We start from the raw sequence: 20,892 nt of genomic DNA on the forward strand, positions 1-20,892 counted from the left end.
GTTTTGTTTTCAACAACTAATACGGGGGACATGAAAATGACTGTTTTTGTGAGAATGACCCATATATATATATATATATATATATGTATATGTATATTCAAACCTTTCCTATATTTGTGAATTGCTCTTTCGTTTTGTTTTTTCTAAATCGCAAACGTTTATAAAGATCAGTCAAAATTCAGACGTTTTTTAAATATTTTTTTCATATTTTCTTCTTTTACATGATTTTTAGAAAATATTTTCCACTCTATGATTTTTCTTTCACATTTTCCGCAATTTACACATATCCCATACTATTTACATATTTACACACTATGAACAGGGTTCTGAAAGCAAAAACTAGGATTTTTTAGGCTCATCCTAACGTCTGTTCGCCCTAAATCAAAGATGACTTACAACTTCACAATTTTTCCTCATATTCCCGCACTGATTTCTAGATAGAAGTGCTAACTCTGCTATTTATCTCCTCGCGTAGTGACAAAAGGCTCATCTTATAGAGAATATCCACTTTACCGCATCTGGAAACAGCTTCCATATTTTATTACAATATCTGCTTTCGTTTAAAAAATATGAGAGAGGTTCAAGATTTTAGTGGGTCTACTGTATATACAAAATTTAAGTAGCTTTATCGAAATTTTGCTGATTTTGTTAAAATTTACTGTTTAAAAATCTGCTAAGGGAAATAGTAGCACAAAAGAACAACAAAAATGTTTTTCGTTTCTGAAAAGAGTATGAAAGTATATCTTATGCAACTGAAATAAAAATTAAAATTGCTTTGCAATCTTTGAAATCCGAATTTCTTGAAGAATAAGTTAAAAATGATTTTTTTTAATCGATAAATAGTCAATAGTTAATAAAAATAGCGTTTATGCATGCAAATTTGACATTGCAATTTCTTGCTGATTCAGATAGTAAAACAGATTCAACAGGAAAACAATTGTTTCTCTAAGCAAGATTAATACTTATTTTTGAAAGCGATTTATGTATTAATTCTTCGAATTATTTTGTTTTTTTTTAAAAAAAAAGAAATTCGTGTCACGAAATCCGGATGTAAGTGTTTTTTAGGAATAAGATTAACATTAAAATGAAAGAAGTATTATTCAAATAAGCATTATTACGAAATATTCCATTTTTCTGAAGAAGCCTTAGTATTAAAAGCATTATTTACCTAACAGGTAATTTTTATCAGGTAATAGTAAATGTTTATTTAAGACAGTTTATTAAGAGGTTTTCGAATAATATTAAAAAAGCATGTAAGGTGTTTGATATTTAAAAAAAAATTAATCAGAGGAAATGATTTAATTTTACTTTCAATTATAGGCTTTTTCCCAATTATGGAAATTATTAGATTGATTAGTATAACAGCATTAGTTTTATTGATTTGTTTAATCACAGTAAGTATATATTTGTTATACTATTATTATATAAAAATAGTTCTTTATGATGGCGCGAAATGCGTTATAAAAATAATTCTTAATGAAAGTGCGAAAATAATAATTCTTACGCAAGAAAAAATTTATTTGCGTGCTATAATAATCCGGAAAATAAATCGAAATAATTTTCTTATTATTTATTTTTATTAAGTAATTAATTTATTTTTTGTTTAATAAAATGAGTAAAATAATAAAATTGAAAACGAGTGTTTCCGGGAAAATAGAAGCGTAGCAATAAAATTACTGACAATGTGGACAATGTCTGGCATTTTTAAGATAAGTATGCGAATTATTATGTACTTTACTTAGACATTGTACGTATAATCGTATACAATACCTAGGCATCGCTTAGACAAACGAGATCTTTATAGGCTAAGTATGATTTAGTCTGTTTACTAAGTTTCTCTCGAAACAGAATCTTAAGTTGTCTGTTGCTACGGAAACAAGATTGATCACATTTTAGAGAAGGAGGTTTTAATACTTCCTCCGCTGACCCCTGCCAAAATTTGTCCGAAATGTTTATCTTACATCTTTACTCTAAATTGTTAAACTTCTTAACCATAGTCAAACTCAGTGCTCTAGACGATTGGCGAGGGGAGTTATTTAGACTGATTATAATTTATTTAGATTGATGTAAATCATGGAGGAAAAAAAAGAACATTATTTTTATTCGTTTTCTTTTTTTAAATATATATTATTGAGTAGTTGACCAAATAAAAATAACATTTTCTTCATTCAATAAATAATTTTTTGCAATTTCTTTTTACCTTAACTGACTTATTAATAGTAATATGCAATTAGGTAAAATCTCATCTGTGTAGTGAATTCCAGAAAATTGCCTTTTAATTAAAAAAATATGAGCATAGAGAGCTACCCATACATCTTCTAACTGTTTTATTGATTAATTCAATTAAGTTATGATTAATAACAGACAGTGATTATTAAATAACTATATCTTTATCATTAAAGAAAGCAGAGTCAAACGTCAACATATTTGTTGCACCAAGAAATTAATTTAAATACTACAAATCACAGTTATATTAATTTAAAGTATTAAATGATCCTATTTGTTACTTTCCATTGTATACAATGCATAGACAATGCGTGAAATGCTTAACCATCTTCAATTTTATTGAAAGATTTTTGCCCATTTTCCCACTTCTTCAGTCACATACACAATAACCTTGATATATTGCGTTACCAAAGACTGTTCCCTACTTTAAACCAGAATTTTAAATTTTCAGACACACACAATTAATTTGATTCACAATTCTTTTACAAATTTTTTAAGACTAGTTGTAGTGTTAATATTTAGATGCTGTATGAAACATACATATTTCTCCTGTCTTTATTGTTAGCCAATGCTTCGTTTGCAAAATAACAGTCATATTTCTTTGCCTGTGTTTAAGCTGGGGCCTCTTCTCTTGTTTGTTTGACATACCTTTTGTATCAGTATAAACATTTCTGATGTTGATTTTACTTAAATTGATTTCACTAAAAATATGTTAAAAAAGAAAGCAAAAAACTTTGTTAAATATTAAGTTCCTGTACAAATGCTTATAAGCAAGTCTACCGCCTGTATAGTGAGCAAAAAGAAAAAAAAATTAAATACAATGAAATTTATTTTGCATCTAAAATAGGATTTTTCAGTCACGAAGACCATATAGATGAAATATAAATTGAACACGCACATCTCGGTAATTTTTGTGCTCAGAATGAAATCACGTGACTGAAGCACAAATCATGTAAAAATAGTTTTTAACTTTCGTTTCTCCTTGCTATTTTAATGGAAGAAAATCGAAGTGGGAATTTAAAATATGGTTTGGTGCTGTATTTGGTTTAGATAAAAATGCTTCAAATGAGAACCTAGTACACTTTCTAGGTATGCTTACTTATCACTTTTTGAAATTGTAATTGTTTTATTTATGATTTTATTGTATTTGTTTCATTTATTTTATTTATTGCAATTGTTTGTTTTATATAATATCCATCTTTAAATACAAGACTTAAAATTTGATTTTTCAGAAACTATTCGTTAGATATCGCTTAAATGTTGTATTTTGACATTAAAAATTACATTCCTTTAAATAATGTAGAAATTTGAATATCCTATTATTCCAATTCATACTTTTCAAACATCGATAAATAAAATAATAATAGATAATTATTAAAAATTATTGTTTCCGTGGCACTACTTTGGATAAACTTATTTTACATATCCACTCAAAATTTTTCTACTCATTTAAAAAGTTCTCGAGATATGATGAAATACGCAAAATATAATATCAACATTAAGGGGGCTGAACTTTGGAGCCTTCTCCAGACCAAACTATTTGGACTATATTTCTCTGATTGCGAATATCCTAAATGTTTCAGGAGTTCGAAACTTGCATCCGTCGAAATAAAGGTATGTTTATTTAGAGAAAGTACGTTTTTGTGTCTTGTTTTTCAACTTAAAATATGGTCTGCACTAATTAATTAGCATATTTAAGGTTAGGCTATTGAACAATTAAAATTGAATCTTGGTATTCGAAAATTTGATTATCAGATAAAGTCTTCCCTTTTCGATAAATGAGTACCAAGCATGTTTGGGAACCAGTGATGGGCATCATTCACGAAAATTTTATTCATGACTAAATTTATTCTGAATGATTATTCAAATGAAAATTTAGTCATTATTCATCATTCATTATGCAAATGTATAAAAATTTTTGAATAATGATTGATGAATGAACTCATTAGTCATGACTAATTTTTCTGAGTAAAATTTTGGATAACCAGCGAAAAATGCAATCCATATGTCTTTTTCTATGACGAGAAGCAAAACATCGTTTGCTCCTAAACGTCTTATTTTAGGAATTTAACTATAAAACTAAGACAAGTATGAACATTTATTTTTATGTTATTTTAACTTACTCCAACGTAACATACTTAGTTGTGCTAAAAAGTAGGTTTATAACAGTTTAGTTACTTAAGTTCATTTTAAAATTTTGTTCTAAAATCTATAAAACACAATTTCTTATAGTTTTTGAAAGCGAACGATAATCTTATTTTAAATTTTTAAATAAAATTTTAACTTAAAAAATTAAACGCTTTTTTGCCATGTAACCATTTCTCAAAAGTATGCATTATGTTAGACAAAAGTAAATTTCCTCAAACATTATATAAATATACTTGAAAAGGATTAACGTTTTATTTGTAGTAATCATAATCGTAGTCAATTAGAGTATTCCGTGCCCATTTTTGTTGACCAGTGAAATTATTCAGTTATTCTTGATTAATGAATGAAGGATACTGAATAAAGAATAATGAATGATTTATTCTTTATTCAAAATATTTCTGACTACTGAATAAATCTTTATTTATTATTCATTATTCAGATTTCGAATAATTATTCATCATTCTTTATTCATTATTCTGAATGACAAATGCCCATCTCTGTTGGGAACTAAACACTGGGGGTTCCGCGTTCGCCTGACCACTCGACCGGAACATCTGCTCCCGCACCCCAGAGCTCAAGGTCAAGAAAACTGAGATGGATACAGTAGGCCTTGGCCCTCTATGGGATGTCGCGTCACTGAGTTTAGCTTAGTTTAATTAAATGAATTAAAATAAGTATAAAATTTAGCTTAGAACCTTCTAGAAATAAAAGTTATAATATGTTAAATATAATCCTGTTTCCCCAAAATCTGAAGATTTAAATTTTAAATTATTTCAAGAGATTGACTTTGTTAAAAAATACAATGATTTCTCCGTAGACAATGAAATGATTCTTTGTGTTTTTCTGTTTACTTGTGATTTTTCAAGAAACCTATACACAACCAAGAACTTAAATTAAGTGTTTTGAGATAAATAAAAATAATAAGTTATGAATTAAGGTGTTATTATTACATTAATAATAAGATCAGAAGTATTTTGACTTTTATTCTTTAAAGGTGTCTAGTGAAGAAGATTTCCATCGAAGAGATGGGGGTTCTAAAGTACCAGGTATACCAGGGAAATACTTCTTTTACGTTAACTGCACATCATGTGATGTGCAGGGAGGACTGGTTCTGAATCACGAAAGCAGCGCCTATGACTACGATTTTGGTAGTTTGGAAGATAGTGGAGATCACAATGTATACGGTGCTGAAGATAACGGAAATGTGACAGCAAGCCAACAAAATGCGATGTCACCCTTTGAGACAACGCGATTGGTGAAAAAGAATATGAGAGCCAGGAGAAAAGGAAATCGTCTCAGGAAAATGAAACAGTCGGAAGACAAAAAAATTCCAACACTTAATTTGACAGTGGATTAGATATTTTAAAAAAGAAAAATGTTTATCATCAATAATTTCTAGTAGGTGGAACGAAATAGTTTAAAATGAATAAAAGTTGTTTTAATTTGAGACATTAGTTGTTTGAGTAATTTGAGTTCAGTGATTTTATTGCATAATTAGCTTTTTCTACAAAACAGAACAAAAATAAAATATAAAAGATTATTACAATAGCAATTATTACATTAATTATTTTATCCCATTTTTATTAAATATTGCACTTGCTATCTAGTCAAAATTCAGCAAAAATATAATTTTTACATCTGAAATATCTCGTTGACTAAACACTTGTGAGTTCGAAGTCTAGTGTAGATATATCTCATAAGAGCAAAATATAATGTAGGTAATATGTAAAATGATTACAACATTGCATATTATTTATTATCTTTAGAAATTAATAATACTACATAAGTGAGAGACACAGGTCCTGGTAACACTTCTCTGAATAAAAACTATCTAACTGGAAATTAGGTAATATTCTTCAATTATTGATTATTGATTTGCTAATTATTCATTTATTGATTGTTCAATTAATAATTTGCATGAAGAAAATAAAATGATTTCAAATATTTTCTTCTTTTACTCTTTCAAATTTTCAAAATGTTTTAACACATACAAACAATTTATATTGCCCCCTAAGCAGGCAATAAATTTTAGTTTAAAGCACATATAAATTTGGTCTGTAAATTCTAAAATAATGAATATTTTTTTCAATAATGTTACTGAATGTATTACAAATTGATCAAAAAAATATATTACAGGAAAATAAAATAATACTAAAAATATTAGAGCATTAAAATTTTTTTTTCACATTTTGTTCGGTTTCAACTGCGACAAGCTTAAGGCAAATGACAATATTTATTCAGAAAAAATAAAATACATAATTTAATAATAGATTTGCTAATCAACTTTTTTAATCAACTGGAAGATACAGTTTTTCATTGAAAGGAGAAAAGTTTTCATGTTTTCTAGTTCGATATTCAACTACACAGTTTCAATGACTACTTTCGATTGCAAGTATCCAATGTGAGTTCAAGTTTTGGGAAACTTTTTATGCATAAAGTTGTACAAATTGAGGTTTAAGGCGTACAATGTTGATCCTTGAATAGTAAGTCTAAGTGCTTCTAGAAAATTGAAGCTAATAAGACCACTATCAAGTCGTTATTTTGTTAACCTTAGGTCTTACATATTTTCTTGCTGGTACAAATTGGGGTGCATCCTCATCACCATACATGTTCTTTCTCCATACATCAGGTGGATTTTCTAATCTTTTTGATGCGTTTTCAAGATGGATTACAAATGATTCCTTATTTTTCATTCTTTTCCGATAACAGTAAAGCGAAATAATTAAAATTATGAGAATTAAAACGACAAGACTACTGGCTACACCAATTAACACTGGATTTCCTAGAGTGAATGTTTTCTTTGAACTGTATTTCATCTTTCCAATGGTAAAATTCAGTCTATCACCTATTTCTACCTACAAGAAACAATTAACAAAACAAATATTAATACACCAGCAACATAATTTGTTTTCATAAATTTTACACATCTTAAAATTCTTGTAGGTACAAAGTTCTCACATCTTATAATAAATACATAAAAAAGGTGTATATTATTTGATATAAAATGTGTCTCCATTTATGGTGTTTGTATTATAACAAAGTCCTTATTTCCTGTTTTATTATTTTGTATTTTTCTGATAGGTCTTCAGGTAGAAAATTAAACTTTTCCGAATGGAAAGCTAGTATTGCTCATCTTATTTATTAACCCCTTAACGATCGGTTAATTTTCATGAAAACGGTCATAAAAGTGCTTATTTTTTATTGGTGCTATTTGATTAGTGTTGACATCTAGTTTAAAATAAACTAACTATCTACAATTATCTTAAAAATATCCTGGTACTGCCATCTGGCGTGTAAAATGAGAAACAAAATGTTTTCTGGGCAAAAGAAATGAATTAGTTTTATTCTTATTGGTGTGTTACTACTGAACACTCCAGCCCGGAAATATCACGGGAGCGAGAAATAGAGGGCGAAACTTTACCGCGTCATTTTTACGGGAGCGAGAAGGAAGGAAATATTGTAGAAGGAAGAAAACTGCATTGACGGAAAAATCGGTTATCCTGCAATCGGTAATTAATAATAAAATACTCAAAAAGCAAAAATTTGGATCAAAACTTTGGACCACTTTCCTGACCAAACAATGGGGAACATGTTTCCCGGTAGCGACTACCTCCTACATTTTGAAGATCAGAAATCCGAATCCGTTTTAAAAAAAAGTATGTTTATTCAGATAAAGTAAGTTTTTGTGTCTGATTTTTTAACTTAAAATGCCCTCTGCACTAATATATTAGCACATTTGAGTTCAACCCCTCGAATTATTAAGATTGAGTCCTAGAAGGTTAAAATCTAATTATTAGATGATATTCTGGGTGATCCTTTTTTTATATTTTGAACACTGTACTAAAAGGCAATATGGATATTGTTTATTTTTACTTACTATTTTAATGTGTTTTTTTAATTTATTATTTTTCTTAGAAACTGAATGTTACAGGAGGTTTGACCCATCATACTATATCATATATTTTAACAGATACTCCTATCAAACAGGAAATCGAGAAGCGAGACACACATTAAAAATATAAAAAAGGTTCTCAAAGCATTAAAGAAGATCAAGAAACAAACTAAAAAGTGATAAATAAAAAATCTTCAGACATTTCAGTTCACAGAAAACAATATCAGTTCAGTATTTTTTTGTGTCCTCTATGAATAAGTATATGGTATTTCTTTTTAAACACAATTTTTGCTTTTAGAAATTATGTATTTAGATATGTAATGGTATACTTTTTATGTACCTTTTTAATTTCTATACCAACCTCCCATAAGTACCGAGTTTCAAAGCAGTTTGCACATTCTTGAAAACGCAATAATAAGAAGCTTAGTTTATAATTTTTAAGTAAACAGTAGTATAGGAATCATTTTGACGAATGTTATAAGCTATCAAACAATGTCAAATTAAAAAAAGACATAATAAAAAAAATACTTTCACCCCCTATTTTCTCCTTAAACCTAATTTTCGTTCAGCATAAGTTTGCCCAACTCCCAGTTTTTATCTTTTCGTACAAAGTCACCATTTAAATGTACTTACCACAATTTCAAGAAGCTCATTTTCATAAAGGTCACTGTTTGCATTTTTGTCAGCAGAAATGGTATTTTGTGGTTCGCACGTAATACGGGATGGGGTCAAAGACGTCAAATTGCAATATCCTGTTCCAATATGAACTATAATGTCACTTACTTGAAAAACATAGTTCAAGTTATTTCCCTGCAACAAAAATGTGTCAATATTAAAGTTACGGCGCTTCTTAAACTCTAAGTAAAATTAAACGTAAGAAAAACTAAGTAAACTAAAAGTATACTTAGCTCTTCAATTCAGTTTCATGAAAAATAGATAATAGATGGAAAATAGATAAAAATAGAAATAGATGCCATAAAAACTAGCGCCCATAAAAAGTGTAAGTCAGAATGAAACGAAACGTTAGTACAACGTTGATATAAGAAAGTGATAAAAAATCAAAGCAAAATAATCATTTATTGGAGGAAAAAATGCAATTGAGCGGAGGTTTTAGTACCCTCTTCCTTATGTACCCTCTAACACCTCTGGTTTGAATGCTGGTTGTGATCTCGTCGGGCATTAAGGCATTTAAGACTCTTATGATGTCCTGCGGCATCTCGTTCCATAGTTACTGTAAAAGCACTACGACATAAACCAAACTCGGATGTTGTCTTACTTGCTGTCCTAAGAGGTCCCAAGTATGCTTGTTCGGTGATAAATCTGGGGATCAAGCAGGATAGAAACGGTGGCAATATGGCGCGGGTGTTACCATGACACCGTTGCTGCGTCTGTCAGAGCAAAACTGGCGGACATGTTGAAAAAGGGCTCCTGTGAGCCCTGCCAGGAGATGGGACACGTGTAGCGGAAGGAAGTCACGAACTAGCACAGTCAGTGCTGTTATGGCACCGTGAATCCATGTTAGAGATGATCATATATCGTATATGAGGTGACACCTCTTACCATTATACTAGCGTAAGTAGTATTGTGCTGCCGTGCAACGTAGGTAGGATTGAGCCATTCTCCACGGGGCCTCCACACTCGTACACGATGGTCATCATTGCCCAAATTAAATATGAATTCATAACTAAAGGCAATATGGATCCATTCGGTTGGAGTCCAATCCTGTCGATAGTGAAACAACTGCAAAGGTGGGTGGGTTTTAATCCTACCTATGGTGTACAGCAGCACACCACTTTTACAACTAGTGTTATGGTATGAGGTGAAATCACATAAGGCACACAATCACTCATAAAATTGATTCAGGGTGCCATTACAATCCAGAGGTACGTTCATGGCATTCTTCAGGCACATGCGTTGCCACTCAAGACAAGGCTTCCAGAAACCATTTCTCTACAAGCAATGATGTGTCGCACTCAGCAAGGGCGTCAAAGAAACGACTCGATCCCGTTATCATTTTGCTCTATCTAGCTCGATCTCTTGATTTTTTACCGAACCAGCATATATGAGACCACATAGTACTGCAAATTGAACTGCTTCCGAGTTTAGTCGATTTAGTGGTTCTTTTACAGTAACTGTAGAACAGGACATCATATCGGATTGGATGCCTCAATCCGATATGACGGTATCACACCCTGCATTCGCACTAGAGGTGACTGAAAAGGGTACTAAATCCACCATTCATTTTTTGTCGGTAATAAATGATAATTTTGCTATGATTCTTTAATCATTTACTTAATTAATCGTTGTAATTACGAATGTAAACTTTCGTTTCATACCCAAAACTCTTTCGGTGAACGCTAATTTTTACTAATTTTTATGGCAATGGATGTATTTCTCGAGTCAAATTACTAACCTGAATGACGAGATTTTCTCCACGGTATTGTATGATTCCATTATTTTCGGAGATAGAGTAAACAACTGGATCTGGATACATGAAAAACTTAGAAAAACCAGGCCGGTTGCTTAAATTTGTCACTCTTTCAACGTTATCCATTCTGAAGCCATACTCCAGCTGTATGGGTAGTGTATTGGTTCCATCTTTAACAAAATGTAGCTTTTTAATTGGTACCTTTGGACTAGGGCACATGATTTCTGCTTCAGATAAAAGTTCGCAGGTCTAGATAAAAAGAAAACACCAGTAATTAACATTTGTAATTATACATTTGTTTTATCGAATTCATTAAATGTTACAAAATATGTGGATGAATTTTGCTGCAGAAAACACTATAGATACTCCATCCTCCAGCAATACCTCATGTCATTGTATCCGGTCTACTTTCTCGCCATTTGGTTGTCGTGTTGGACTTTTTGAAGTTGTCGGTTTGCTATTAATTATTTAAACTAGAATTTCATTTATTTTCGTTTATAGAAATTTTCATGCATTTTATGGTATATGTATCGTGTTACAGAGAATACTAATTTAATTTAATAAATAAATATCTGTGTGAATATAAAAGAACATATGTTATGAAGCAAATATTACTTTTCGATGAATAATCTTTCTCCTAATTTCAGCAATAAGCATAAAATTATTGCTTAAAACACATTCGTTAGACTAAAAAAACAACTCTTACTGCAAGATTTGAAATATCTTAGCTATGTATGCAATAGCAAAACAATCCAAAAATTTAAAAACAAATCAAAATGAAGGTTGCTTTAGTGATTTCAATAAAGATTAGGCGAAAATTTCTTTCAAAATTAAAATCTAAATTTACTGAGATTGTCTTATTTACTTGATAAAATAAATATCTTAAAACTTTAAATTGATACTCTTATTTACTTTTATATTCAAATGGAGAAAAAACTGAGTATTTTACAATATTGCCTCATAGGATAAACTTTTATAAGCTAGTGGTAACTTTCCAACCAGAACTTTTCTTGGCGTATTTCTGAGGTTTTGTGTACGTTTAATTCTGTATGGAAATCACCATCAAAAATAATTTTTCCTTTCAATTTTGCAAAAGTTACAAATGTAAAAATGGCGAATAAATAATGAAAGATTATTTCAAAAAATAATGAAAAGAAAAAATAAAATTATATAAAAAAAATGTACGATTAAATCCTTTTTTCCTTTTCCTGTTCGTAATAGTGATATGTCATAGCTTCAAAATATTTTTTCTGTTCTTAAATATTAGTTTAGGACTTCTAATAAAGACTATACAGTTATTTTCTGCTTTCTTTTTACAAGATTAGTAAAAATATAGATTACGAGCGATGATAATTAATCACCGATTTCGGTACACAAATAATTCGTTTTTATTAAGGGCTTGGTTTTAGAGGTTCATTTAATTCTTTTTATGTTCTTATAAATTCTATATGATACTAACGAATGCAATAAAGAAAAACAATCAATTCGGAGTCAGCTCTATGTTACGTAGCACGTTAAACAAACAAAACAAAAAATAGTGAAAAATAGGGAATAAAAATGTATTACATTGAGCCCAATTGTTAAAATGTTTGTTACTACGTGTTTATTAACAAACAAAATATAGCATCAAACAAAATGTGATAACTAGTGAAATTTAATAACGGGAATAACTCAGGTTAAATTCTTATCATACTTTAATAGTCGATCATCTAGCATAAATTTTCAAAACCATTCCTCGAAAGAAAAAAAAACTATGCAGTAAGTTTTTTTTATTAATTAATTTATTTTAATTGTTATTGTTATTGAATTTTTCCGTATCTATTATAATTCTTATCTTTTATTTTTTTTCAATTGGTTACCATGACAAAAAAATTAACAATGGTCAGATTTAAGGAAATAGATTAAAATTTATTATTGTACTACTTTGGAAATTTAGTATTTATGAAATCGTGAAGAACAAAAGAAAGAAAAATGATACATAAAATCAATTAAAAATTACTTACATGATTAAATTCTACTTCACCTACTACAATATAGATGTGATGAGATGGTACTGTGTGAAAATTTTTTCCTTTTACTGTTATTTTGATTCCACCGCTAAAATTAAAATAAAGACTGATTTAAATATTTATGATTACATTTGTTTAAAAAAAACGTAGAAACGCACAAAACTAGTATATGTTTTGTCAGGATAAAAACCTTCGATTAGAATTATTCAACGTACAAAATGTCTTGACTGAATTTCAATTAATCTATTTGAATGTACAATACAGTCACAAGTATGAGGACATGTCAAAAGTCAGATTGACCAACTTTCACAGCAGAATTTCATAACGTTGACTTGGATAAAGTGCAATGGAATTCCACTATAAAATTCTCTGGACCATTATGCTGCTTCTTCTAGGTTGGTCTTCTTCCAGCAATAGAAGAAGGGTGTTTACTATCGGCTAATTTTCGCTTTATACACCGGCGTTTATTTTGACCGATACAGCATAAAATGTGAGCCATTCGATTAGAGAAGCCGTAGTGGACGTCTAGTTGTGATACTGTTTTCCAGGCTTCGCAAACAAGGGACACAAGTCAGCATAGGGGCTTTACCAGGTGATCACAGAAGAGGCTAAAATCTGCCACATTCTCTGCATTATCATTTAGGAAACATTGCTGGCAACCTTCACTTAGAACATTTGTATTTCTCATTAAAGGGCAATAGATTGGTCCCAAGTTACATGTATATTCACCTGAACTTCTACCATTTTACACGGTGCCATTTTTCAATGTTGCGCATATCTTTACCATGCAAAATTTTTAATATTAGTTGTTTTAAAAATGCATATGGAAGCTACTGATGCAGCAAACGATCATGCAGTTTTAGTATTAGACCTAGAATTACAAAAGTTTCCCCTTGAACTGAAGTTTTTACGGAGTTCCTGTCCACAAAGCCAACTCTCGACTCCCTTTATATGCTAATGATTATGGGCAACGAGAATTGTGACCCTAGCAACCCTAGCCCACTGATGCCTAGCTTTAGCAATTGGTTATTATATGTCAATGTAGAATGTAGGTGATAGTCATCTTAATAAGAATGGGACTGTGCATATGCCTAGTTTTAAGAAATCAATAATATTCCAAATACTTTGAAACAATCTACCGTAAAATATATACAATTCCAGAAGTATTTTTTTGATTGTAAAAGAACAATTAAAGGTTTGATATCGGAACAAAATATTTCGAATGCAAAACCTTGAGGTTAAAATCACTTTTTCATGACGCGTCATGAGCGTGTATGGAGTTGCATTCACAAAATTAAAAACGGAATACTTCAGATCTCATTACTCATTATTTAATTATTATGTTCTATGATGCAATACTAAATGTTCAAGAGAATGACCATAAATAGGCTAGTTAATTTGGTCAGAATATATTTAAAGTACCGAAATCAAATACACACACAAAAAGATTTTTTCCCGATAGATTCGAACCTTTGATCATTCAAACATGGAGGCGTCCGTTATATAAGGAATAAAATACTTGAAGTTTAGTCAAAAGTGTATTAGAAAGTTTCAGTCTCTTATTGTTAAATTTACTTTTTCAAATGTTGTCATATAAATAGAAATATACAAGCGAATCGAAGAAAATTTAAAAATGACTTTAAAATTTGTTTATCTAATCTTATTATTTTATGCTAAAATTTTTTTTGCTGAAAATACAATTTTTTTTCTTTATTTTAATAATCATAAATAGTTTAATTGTAGTAATATTAATTAGCATCCATCTTATATGTGAGTTATATGTGACTATACTTGTTATCTTCCATATTCAGGCTACACACTTTACTTTGAGTGTCAAAAATCCGAAAAGGTATGATTATTCAGAGAAAATAGATATTTGTGTCTGATCGGGTAACATTAAATAATTCCTGGGTTAATTAGTGTATTTAAAGTTTATTTTCTGAATAATTTAGATTGTATGTTAATAAGTAAAAAGTTCAGTCGTTTGTTCAAAAGAATTGTAATTTTGCGTTCTGTATGCGAATACCATTATCAAAGGCAGTGTAAACAATGGAAACTATTTTGAAAATAAAAATCATAGGGATCATCGACCTGGGAATTCCTTTGGGAATATCTTTTTGGCCTGAGGAGCTAGATTCTACAGCTATGACAATAGGATCTTCTACATATTCAAACTTCTGAGAGAAAGAAATTCTCGTCCCACTATCAAACTGAACAGCAATAGTTTGTCTGTTGGTCTCTTTGGAAGCTGGAGAAATGCACTTTATTTTTCCTGAGTCACGACTATGAAGGAGGAAATTGCTATGTCAAACATTTTAATTACATTTTTTTTAATAAATTTTAATATTTAGATGCATATGTATTTAGTGAACAAAATAAAAATATCTTCAAAAAGAAAAAATCTTGAAATAATTTACCTGTGAACTATGCAAAGCTGTTTGCCAATAAAGACCTTAGCTTTGTTGCCAGTGTCCATATGCAAGCCCACTATAGTTAAAATGGTACCACCTGACTTTGGTCCCTTGGTTGGATCAACATTAATTATTCTGGAGCTCTAGAAGGATTAAAATTTTAGAAACTTTCTATCCAGTTTTGGAATTATCTTTTCATGATTACTCAAAATTTTAAGAAGTTTTGCACAATACAAGAAACACATCTTAAATTGCTAAAAGTTGTATAAATCTTTCTCAAAATAAATTAATAATAATCTCAAATTAAATGAATATTTTGCAGAATATTATTAAGTAAACTAGTAGAATGTAATGAAATGCTTAAACTTTATGAACTGTAAATAACAAAAAGTATCCACGCTGATGGCATTAAAAAATTTCAATGCAAAATTTAATCAAACATTATGAAAAACATTCTCGAATTTTCTTTCCTAAATATTGCAAGATGCAAATGAGTTCCCTTATTACAATAATTAAAACTAAAATTTAAAGCATTAAAATGAAATTTGCTTAAATAAAAGTAAGATTAGTCTAGTAAAATGTTAAATTCTTTGAGATGTGGAGGTCTTCTTTTATAAGAAGTGTTATGCTATGCAGAGGTTGCATTTCGACTTCGAATGATGTCCTTAACTCAAATCTTCAAACACGACTTCTGCAACAATTTGATAATTGGTACAGTTTTAGTTTAAGACAGAATTTTGCTCTCTTGAAATTATTCATTCACAAAATAGACATAAAAATAATAATAATAATAATAGCATCATCGTGACAGAATAATCAACTTAAAATTAACTCAGGCACTTTACCATAATTCAAGATGAAGATAAACATATTCGATTTTATTTTTCTCATCAAATCGCAGTACATTTTCAAAAAAATTCAGTGAAAATCTGAACTATTCTGGCTTTTAGTACTATTTTTCATTTTTTAAATTCGAGTGATTTAAAATTTTTTTTCGGCGAATGACATTAAAAGTATGATGTTAGAAATTTTAGTGTGCGTTGAACCCCATTATCGTTAAAGTTGGCTACAGTTTTAATAAGATGTCTAATTGAACTATATTGTTTTGAAAGCTAAGCTATGTTATATTTGATTAAGTAACACTATTTTTACTTACTGCGAAACTTATAATACATTGTAACTTAACGCCTCTTAAAGATTGCAGCGAGTTTGCCAAATGTTATGATTCAACGTTGTGCTCATATTTTTAAAGAAAGCTTTTACTTTCTGATTACAGTGTCGGGTGCTTTGTTTAGAACAGAGTATATTTAAATTTTGTTGTTACATAAAATTTTAATAAAAGAAAATAAAAAAATTTCATTTGGGAACAATGTTACATAAAACGTTAATCAGTTGACTTACCACAAAAGAATATTGTTCTTTGGTCCGAGCAAAATACTCTCTCAGAACTCCAACTTCAATGAAACCATCCAGACGGAGCTTGGTTTTTCCATAAGTAAAATTTAACGGTTTTTCAACTTTACAAACGATCCTGGTTACAAAAACAAAAATAATATAATTAAGGATGCAAAATTACAATAGTGTAAAATTTTTATTTCAGCATTTTAATATATTTTCTATGGAATGAGTTATGTAAATTCCATGTAGAGAAAGGCAGCTGAAGTGAGCATTGTCTCACAAAACAGCAATACCAGACAAAAGTAAAACAGTAATACTTGACAAGCAATACCAGATAATGAGTTTTTAGAAAATTTAAAATATAAAAAGTGTATTAAACTTACTGTGTACTTTTGACATACAATTCCTCATAAGTAGTGCATTTAGCAATTTCCTTCCCGTTACCTTGAACAATTCGCACGTTACTCTCTATATCATAATAATGTCTTCCTAAGTTGATTCCATTAATGGTAATATTTGTGCCACCTCCCCATGGTCCAGATTTTGGGTTAAACTACAGAGAGACAGTTTATGTACAATGAGCAAAAAAAACAAAAAAAAAACGTTCTGGGACTCATTTTTAATGGTTCAAAGAGGTGATCTCAAATATGCTAATTAGTAAACACAGACAATATTTTAAGTTATGAAATCAGACAGAAAAACGTACTTTCTCTGATTAAACAAACCATTTTTTCAATAGATTCGGAATTTTTATCCCCAAAATATAGGAGGTAGCCGCAATCTGGGAAGTATGGTTCCCATAGTCTGAGCGATCCAAAATTTGGACCCCTTAATGTCAATCTTACTTTTTACATATTGAAATACGCCTCTCGATAACTTTGCTCTAGCTCCCATTTACTAATCTAAAATAGCTGTACTCACTACATGATCTCAAAGCAGCACCCGTTAAGAATTTGTCAGGGCTTTTAATTCGGGTACTAAACTAAAATATATCTTATTAACTATCTAACAAAAGTAAAAACAAAATATTGTGTATTGGAACTTCAGAAATGCATGCTTTCTTACAGAAAATTAGAAATTTTGAAACGGCCTATATAATCTATAATTGTTGATCTATCACCCTCTTCTTCCATAATACGAATTACTACTAATAAATGTCTTCAGAATTAGCAATTTCTTTACCAGATACTGGATGTAACAGTTTTTTCTGATTAAATTGTTTTTTTTTTAATTGTTATATTTCCGAATAAACTGTAAGATTTTATTGAAAGGAAAAATAATTTATGGAATCATTTTTTTTCTGGTAAAATACCTACACTTATTATTTGAGGATTCGGGCATATGTAATCTTGATCAAGCCACAAATTCATCGGTGTGTGATTACAGTGTTCATGAACTTGGCAAGACTCTTTGTTTTCCTGGCACCAACCACATCCATATTTTTCTGGTAGTTCCAAACATAGCGCGCAGCTTTGAGCCATTTTGGAACATTCATAAATGATCACTGAAAAAGTAATAAATTAATAAGTGAAATATTTTAATAATTAATCTCTAGAATAGAAAAATAGACTAATGAGTGTGGGATGATATCCTCTCAACAATTTAGGGAAATAAACAGAAGCAAAACGACAATATTTAGAACCAACTGCCATTTTACAAGAAAACATGTCTAAACAAATAAGTCCAATTTGAAATTTAAAGCAAATATAATTAAAACATATTAATTTTAATTTTTTTATTCTAAATAAATAATTTCGTTTATTTTAAATAATTAAGCTTGAATGTGAATGAAGTTAGATTACTAGTGGTCATCTTTGAAAGTGAAAAAAAAATTATTTGTGAATTTTACAGGGTATATAATGTTTCGCCGTATTGTCAGAAAAAATTATTATGACTTTGCCAGCGATGTACTTCAACAATTAAAGATTTTGAAACTACCAGAAACAATATATTTTATTTCTCAGTGCAATAAATAATACTATAAATAAACTAAGTTACAGCCAATTTTATAAGATTTCTGCACTTCATGATATAGTTGTTTTATTTAAAGTATCTATTTAATGCAGGCAAAGTACCACGAAAAGAATATTTTTATCTGTACATTTTTTCAAAGATTCCAGAGCCAATTTTAAATTTCTTGTCCGAATTCTAAAGATAATTGTGCTATTTAATAATTACTATCCCATTTATTTAATTTAAAATAAATTTCTCAAAATGATAAGAAAAATTTCTAATTAAATTTATGTTTTTTATCACATTTTAAACCATTTTGTTCTCTATGCGTTAAGTTATCTCTAAAGTCATTTTTATATATTTATGTAGTTCATTTTTACTCATTATAAGCTTTTATTTGTAATAATTTCAGATACTCGAGTTTAACGAGTACGCTGCTTTAATAAACTGATTGTTCTGATACCCGATATAAAGCAGTTCGACCATAATACAATTATATGCAAAAATAAAATGACTAAAAATTTACCTAGAATGTTCTCTGGATTATCTATCAATTTATCTTCGTCATACAAAACAGAAAAATTAGCATAGGTACTTGCGTTTCCAGAGCTAAGAGAAAACTAAAAAATAAATATGGTTCATTAATTTTAACTTCATGTAATGTGCAGATATTGCGTTATAATTATTGCCATATTTTTGAAACTCTTGTGCCTTTATAAAAAATAGTGTCGAAATTACTCCACGTTGGTTTTTCTACCAATTTTTTACATTCCATAGAGCTGCATAGCATGAAAAAACAGAAACTGGCCGCATTCCTGCTGAATATGTAAAATAAAGTCTTTAACAAGAATATGAACTCAATTTTCTCCCAATCACTCCCCATTTTCTGGGTGCACTCCTTCCTATGTCTATCATATTCCGATGATTTCATGGCCATGAATGTCAGAAAAACGTCATATGCTCGAGAAGCTCTCAAGACCATAAAATTACAGGTCTGTTCGTAAATATTTTCTCTCAAAATATATGGCCACTGACCGTAAATTAACAGTAAATGTAATTGCTAGTAAATGTAATTGAGTACAGGCCTTCAGACTCAAAAGATTTGTTATAACGATAGATTCGAATAACTGTGAATTGTAGAATAAGACGAAGTGGTGTAATGCTGCCATCTATTTTATTTTTTTATTTTATGACCGCCGTTGAACAGTCGACCCAATTTTTGGGTTTACGACTACAAATGTTCAACGCCGTAGGCTTGTAATTTTGAACCAATCCAGAAGACAAGGAAACTCCTGGATCGGTACACCCAGGGGTATTGATTTGTTATGGGAACATGGAGGACTTTGAGACTCGACAGATTTAACGTGCATCAGTCACCATTTACTACACGGGAGCTGCCATCTATTGAGAAGCAAGTGAGTTACGTAAGAGAGTTACGTTAAGAGAGGTACATGGAAGACAATCTGTAAGAAAAATAATATGTCAACAATAGCCCGGTCACTAATGTAAAAGGATTAGGAGCGAGATTTCTTTTTCATTTGCTGAAATCGGACCCCGACAGTGCTGACGTAAAAATACCCTCAATGGCAGACGGATCATGGGTTAGAGTCCCCTTCCAGCAGGGCTAACCATGGGAGGTTTCAGGGGTTTTCCTCTCCATGCAACGGAAATGCGGGTTAGTTCCATGAAAAAGTCCTACACGAAGTCAAATTTCTCCCAATACTTGACCCAGGAGATCCCCCGTCTTCTGAATCGGGTTCAAAGCGACAAGGCTGCGGAGTTGAACATTGATAGCTACAAACTCAAAATAGAATAGGCTGTTGATCGATGGTTATAAAATAAGATATACCGTGATGGAGCCGAGATGGATCAGGAGATAGAGCGTTCTTCTTTAAAAGAGTTGAAAGGGGTTCGAATCCTAGCAATAGCTGGCCAATCCGAATTCCGCTTCAGGCTTGTGCCGGCCACAGTGCTGACGTAAAAATATCCTTACTGGCAGACGGATCCTGGGTTAGAGTTCCCTTTCCATTCCATGAAGTTGTTCATGGTTTTTCTCTCCATTTAACGCAAAATCGGCTTAGTTTCATTAACAATAAAGTCCTCCAAGAAGGAAAATTACTTCCTATACTTGATCCAGAAGTTACCTTATTTTCTGGATTAATTTCAAAATTACAATCCTATGGAGTTGAACATTAGTAGTCGTTAACTCAAAATTAAATTGGATGTTTAACGGCAGCTGCAAAATAAAATCTACGCAGGACCCCGCAGACAAGAAATTCGATGTATACCCCAGGTATTATTATTCGAGGTTTGTTTACGTTGTTTAGCTTTATTGTGTTTTCTAATATGGTCTAAATAATTTAGTCATAAAAATAATAATCTTAACGTTTGATTTTATTCAAGAGTGTGTTTGTAATTACTTGTTTG

General features: G+C 30.2%; 1 protein-coding gene and 1 long non-coding RNA gene across 2 annotated transcripts in view; one reads left to right on the top strand and one right to left on the bottom strand.

Annotated features, from left to right (window-relative positions):
* Positions 1-1,198: 1,198 nt before the first annotated feature.
* On the top strand, positions 1,199-5,821 carry LOC122269396 (uncharacterized). The gene is made up of 2 exons (XR_011637303.1): positions 1,199-1,394; positions 5,369-5,821. It is a non-coding gene; the product is annotated as an uncharacterized lncRNA (long non-coding RNA).
* A 713-nt stretch (positions 5,822-6,534) lies between these two features.
* Positions 6,535-20,892, bottom strand: part of LOC107448427 (plexin A3) — a 36,378-nt gene continuing 22,020 nt past the window's right edge. Inside the window, exons 12-21 of the mRNA XM_043042263.2 lie at positions 18,992-19,085; positions 17,829-18,016; positions 16,896-17,065; positions 16,516-16,645; positions 15,121-15,257; positions 14,795-14,986; positions 12,698-12,791; positions 10,680-10,943; positions 8,900-9,076; positions 6,535-7,229 (exon numbers count right to left, since the gene is read on the bottom strand). Of these exons, the coding sequence (XP_042898197.2) occupies positions 6,903-7,229; positions 8,900-9,076; positions 10,680-10,943; positions 12,698-12,791; positions 14,795-14,986; positions 15,121-15,257; positions 16,516-16,645; positions 16,896-17,065; positions 17,829-18,016; positions 18,992-19,085 (1,773 nt within the window). The 3' untranslated portion in view covers positions 6,535-6,902. The remainder of the gene's footprint in view (positions 7,230-8,899; positions 9,077-10,679; positions 10,944-12,697; positions 12,792-14,794; positions 14,987-15,120; positions 15,258-16,515; positions 16,646-16,895; positions 17,066-17,828; positions 18,017-18,991; positions 19,086-20,892) is intronic.

The sequence above is a fragment of the Parasteatoda tepidariorum genome, chromosome 7 (genome assembly GCF_043381705.1).
Source record: "Parasteatoda tepidariorum isolate YZ-2023 chromosome 7, CAS_Ptep_4.0, whole genome shotgun sequence".
In the NCBI taxonomy this organism is placed as follows: domain Eukaryota; kingdom Metazoa; phylum Arthropoda; class Arachnida; order Araneae; family Theridiidae; genus Parasteatoda; species Parasteatoda tepidariorum.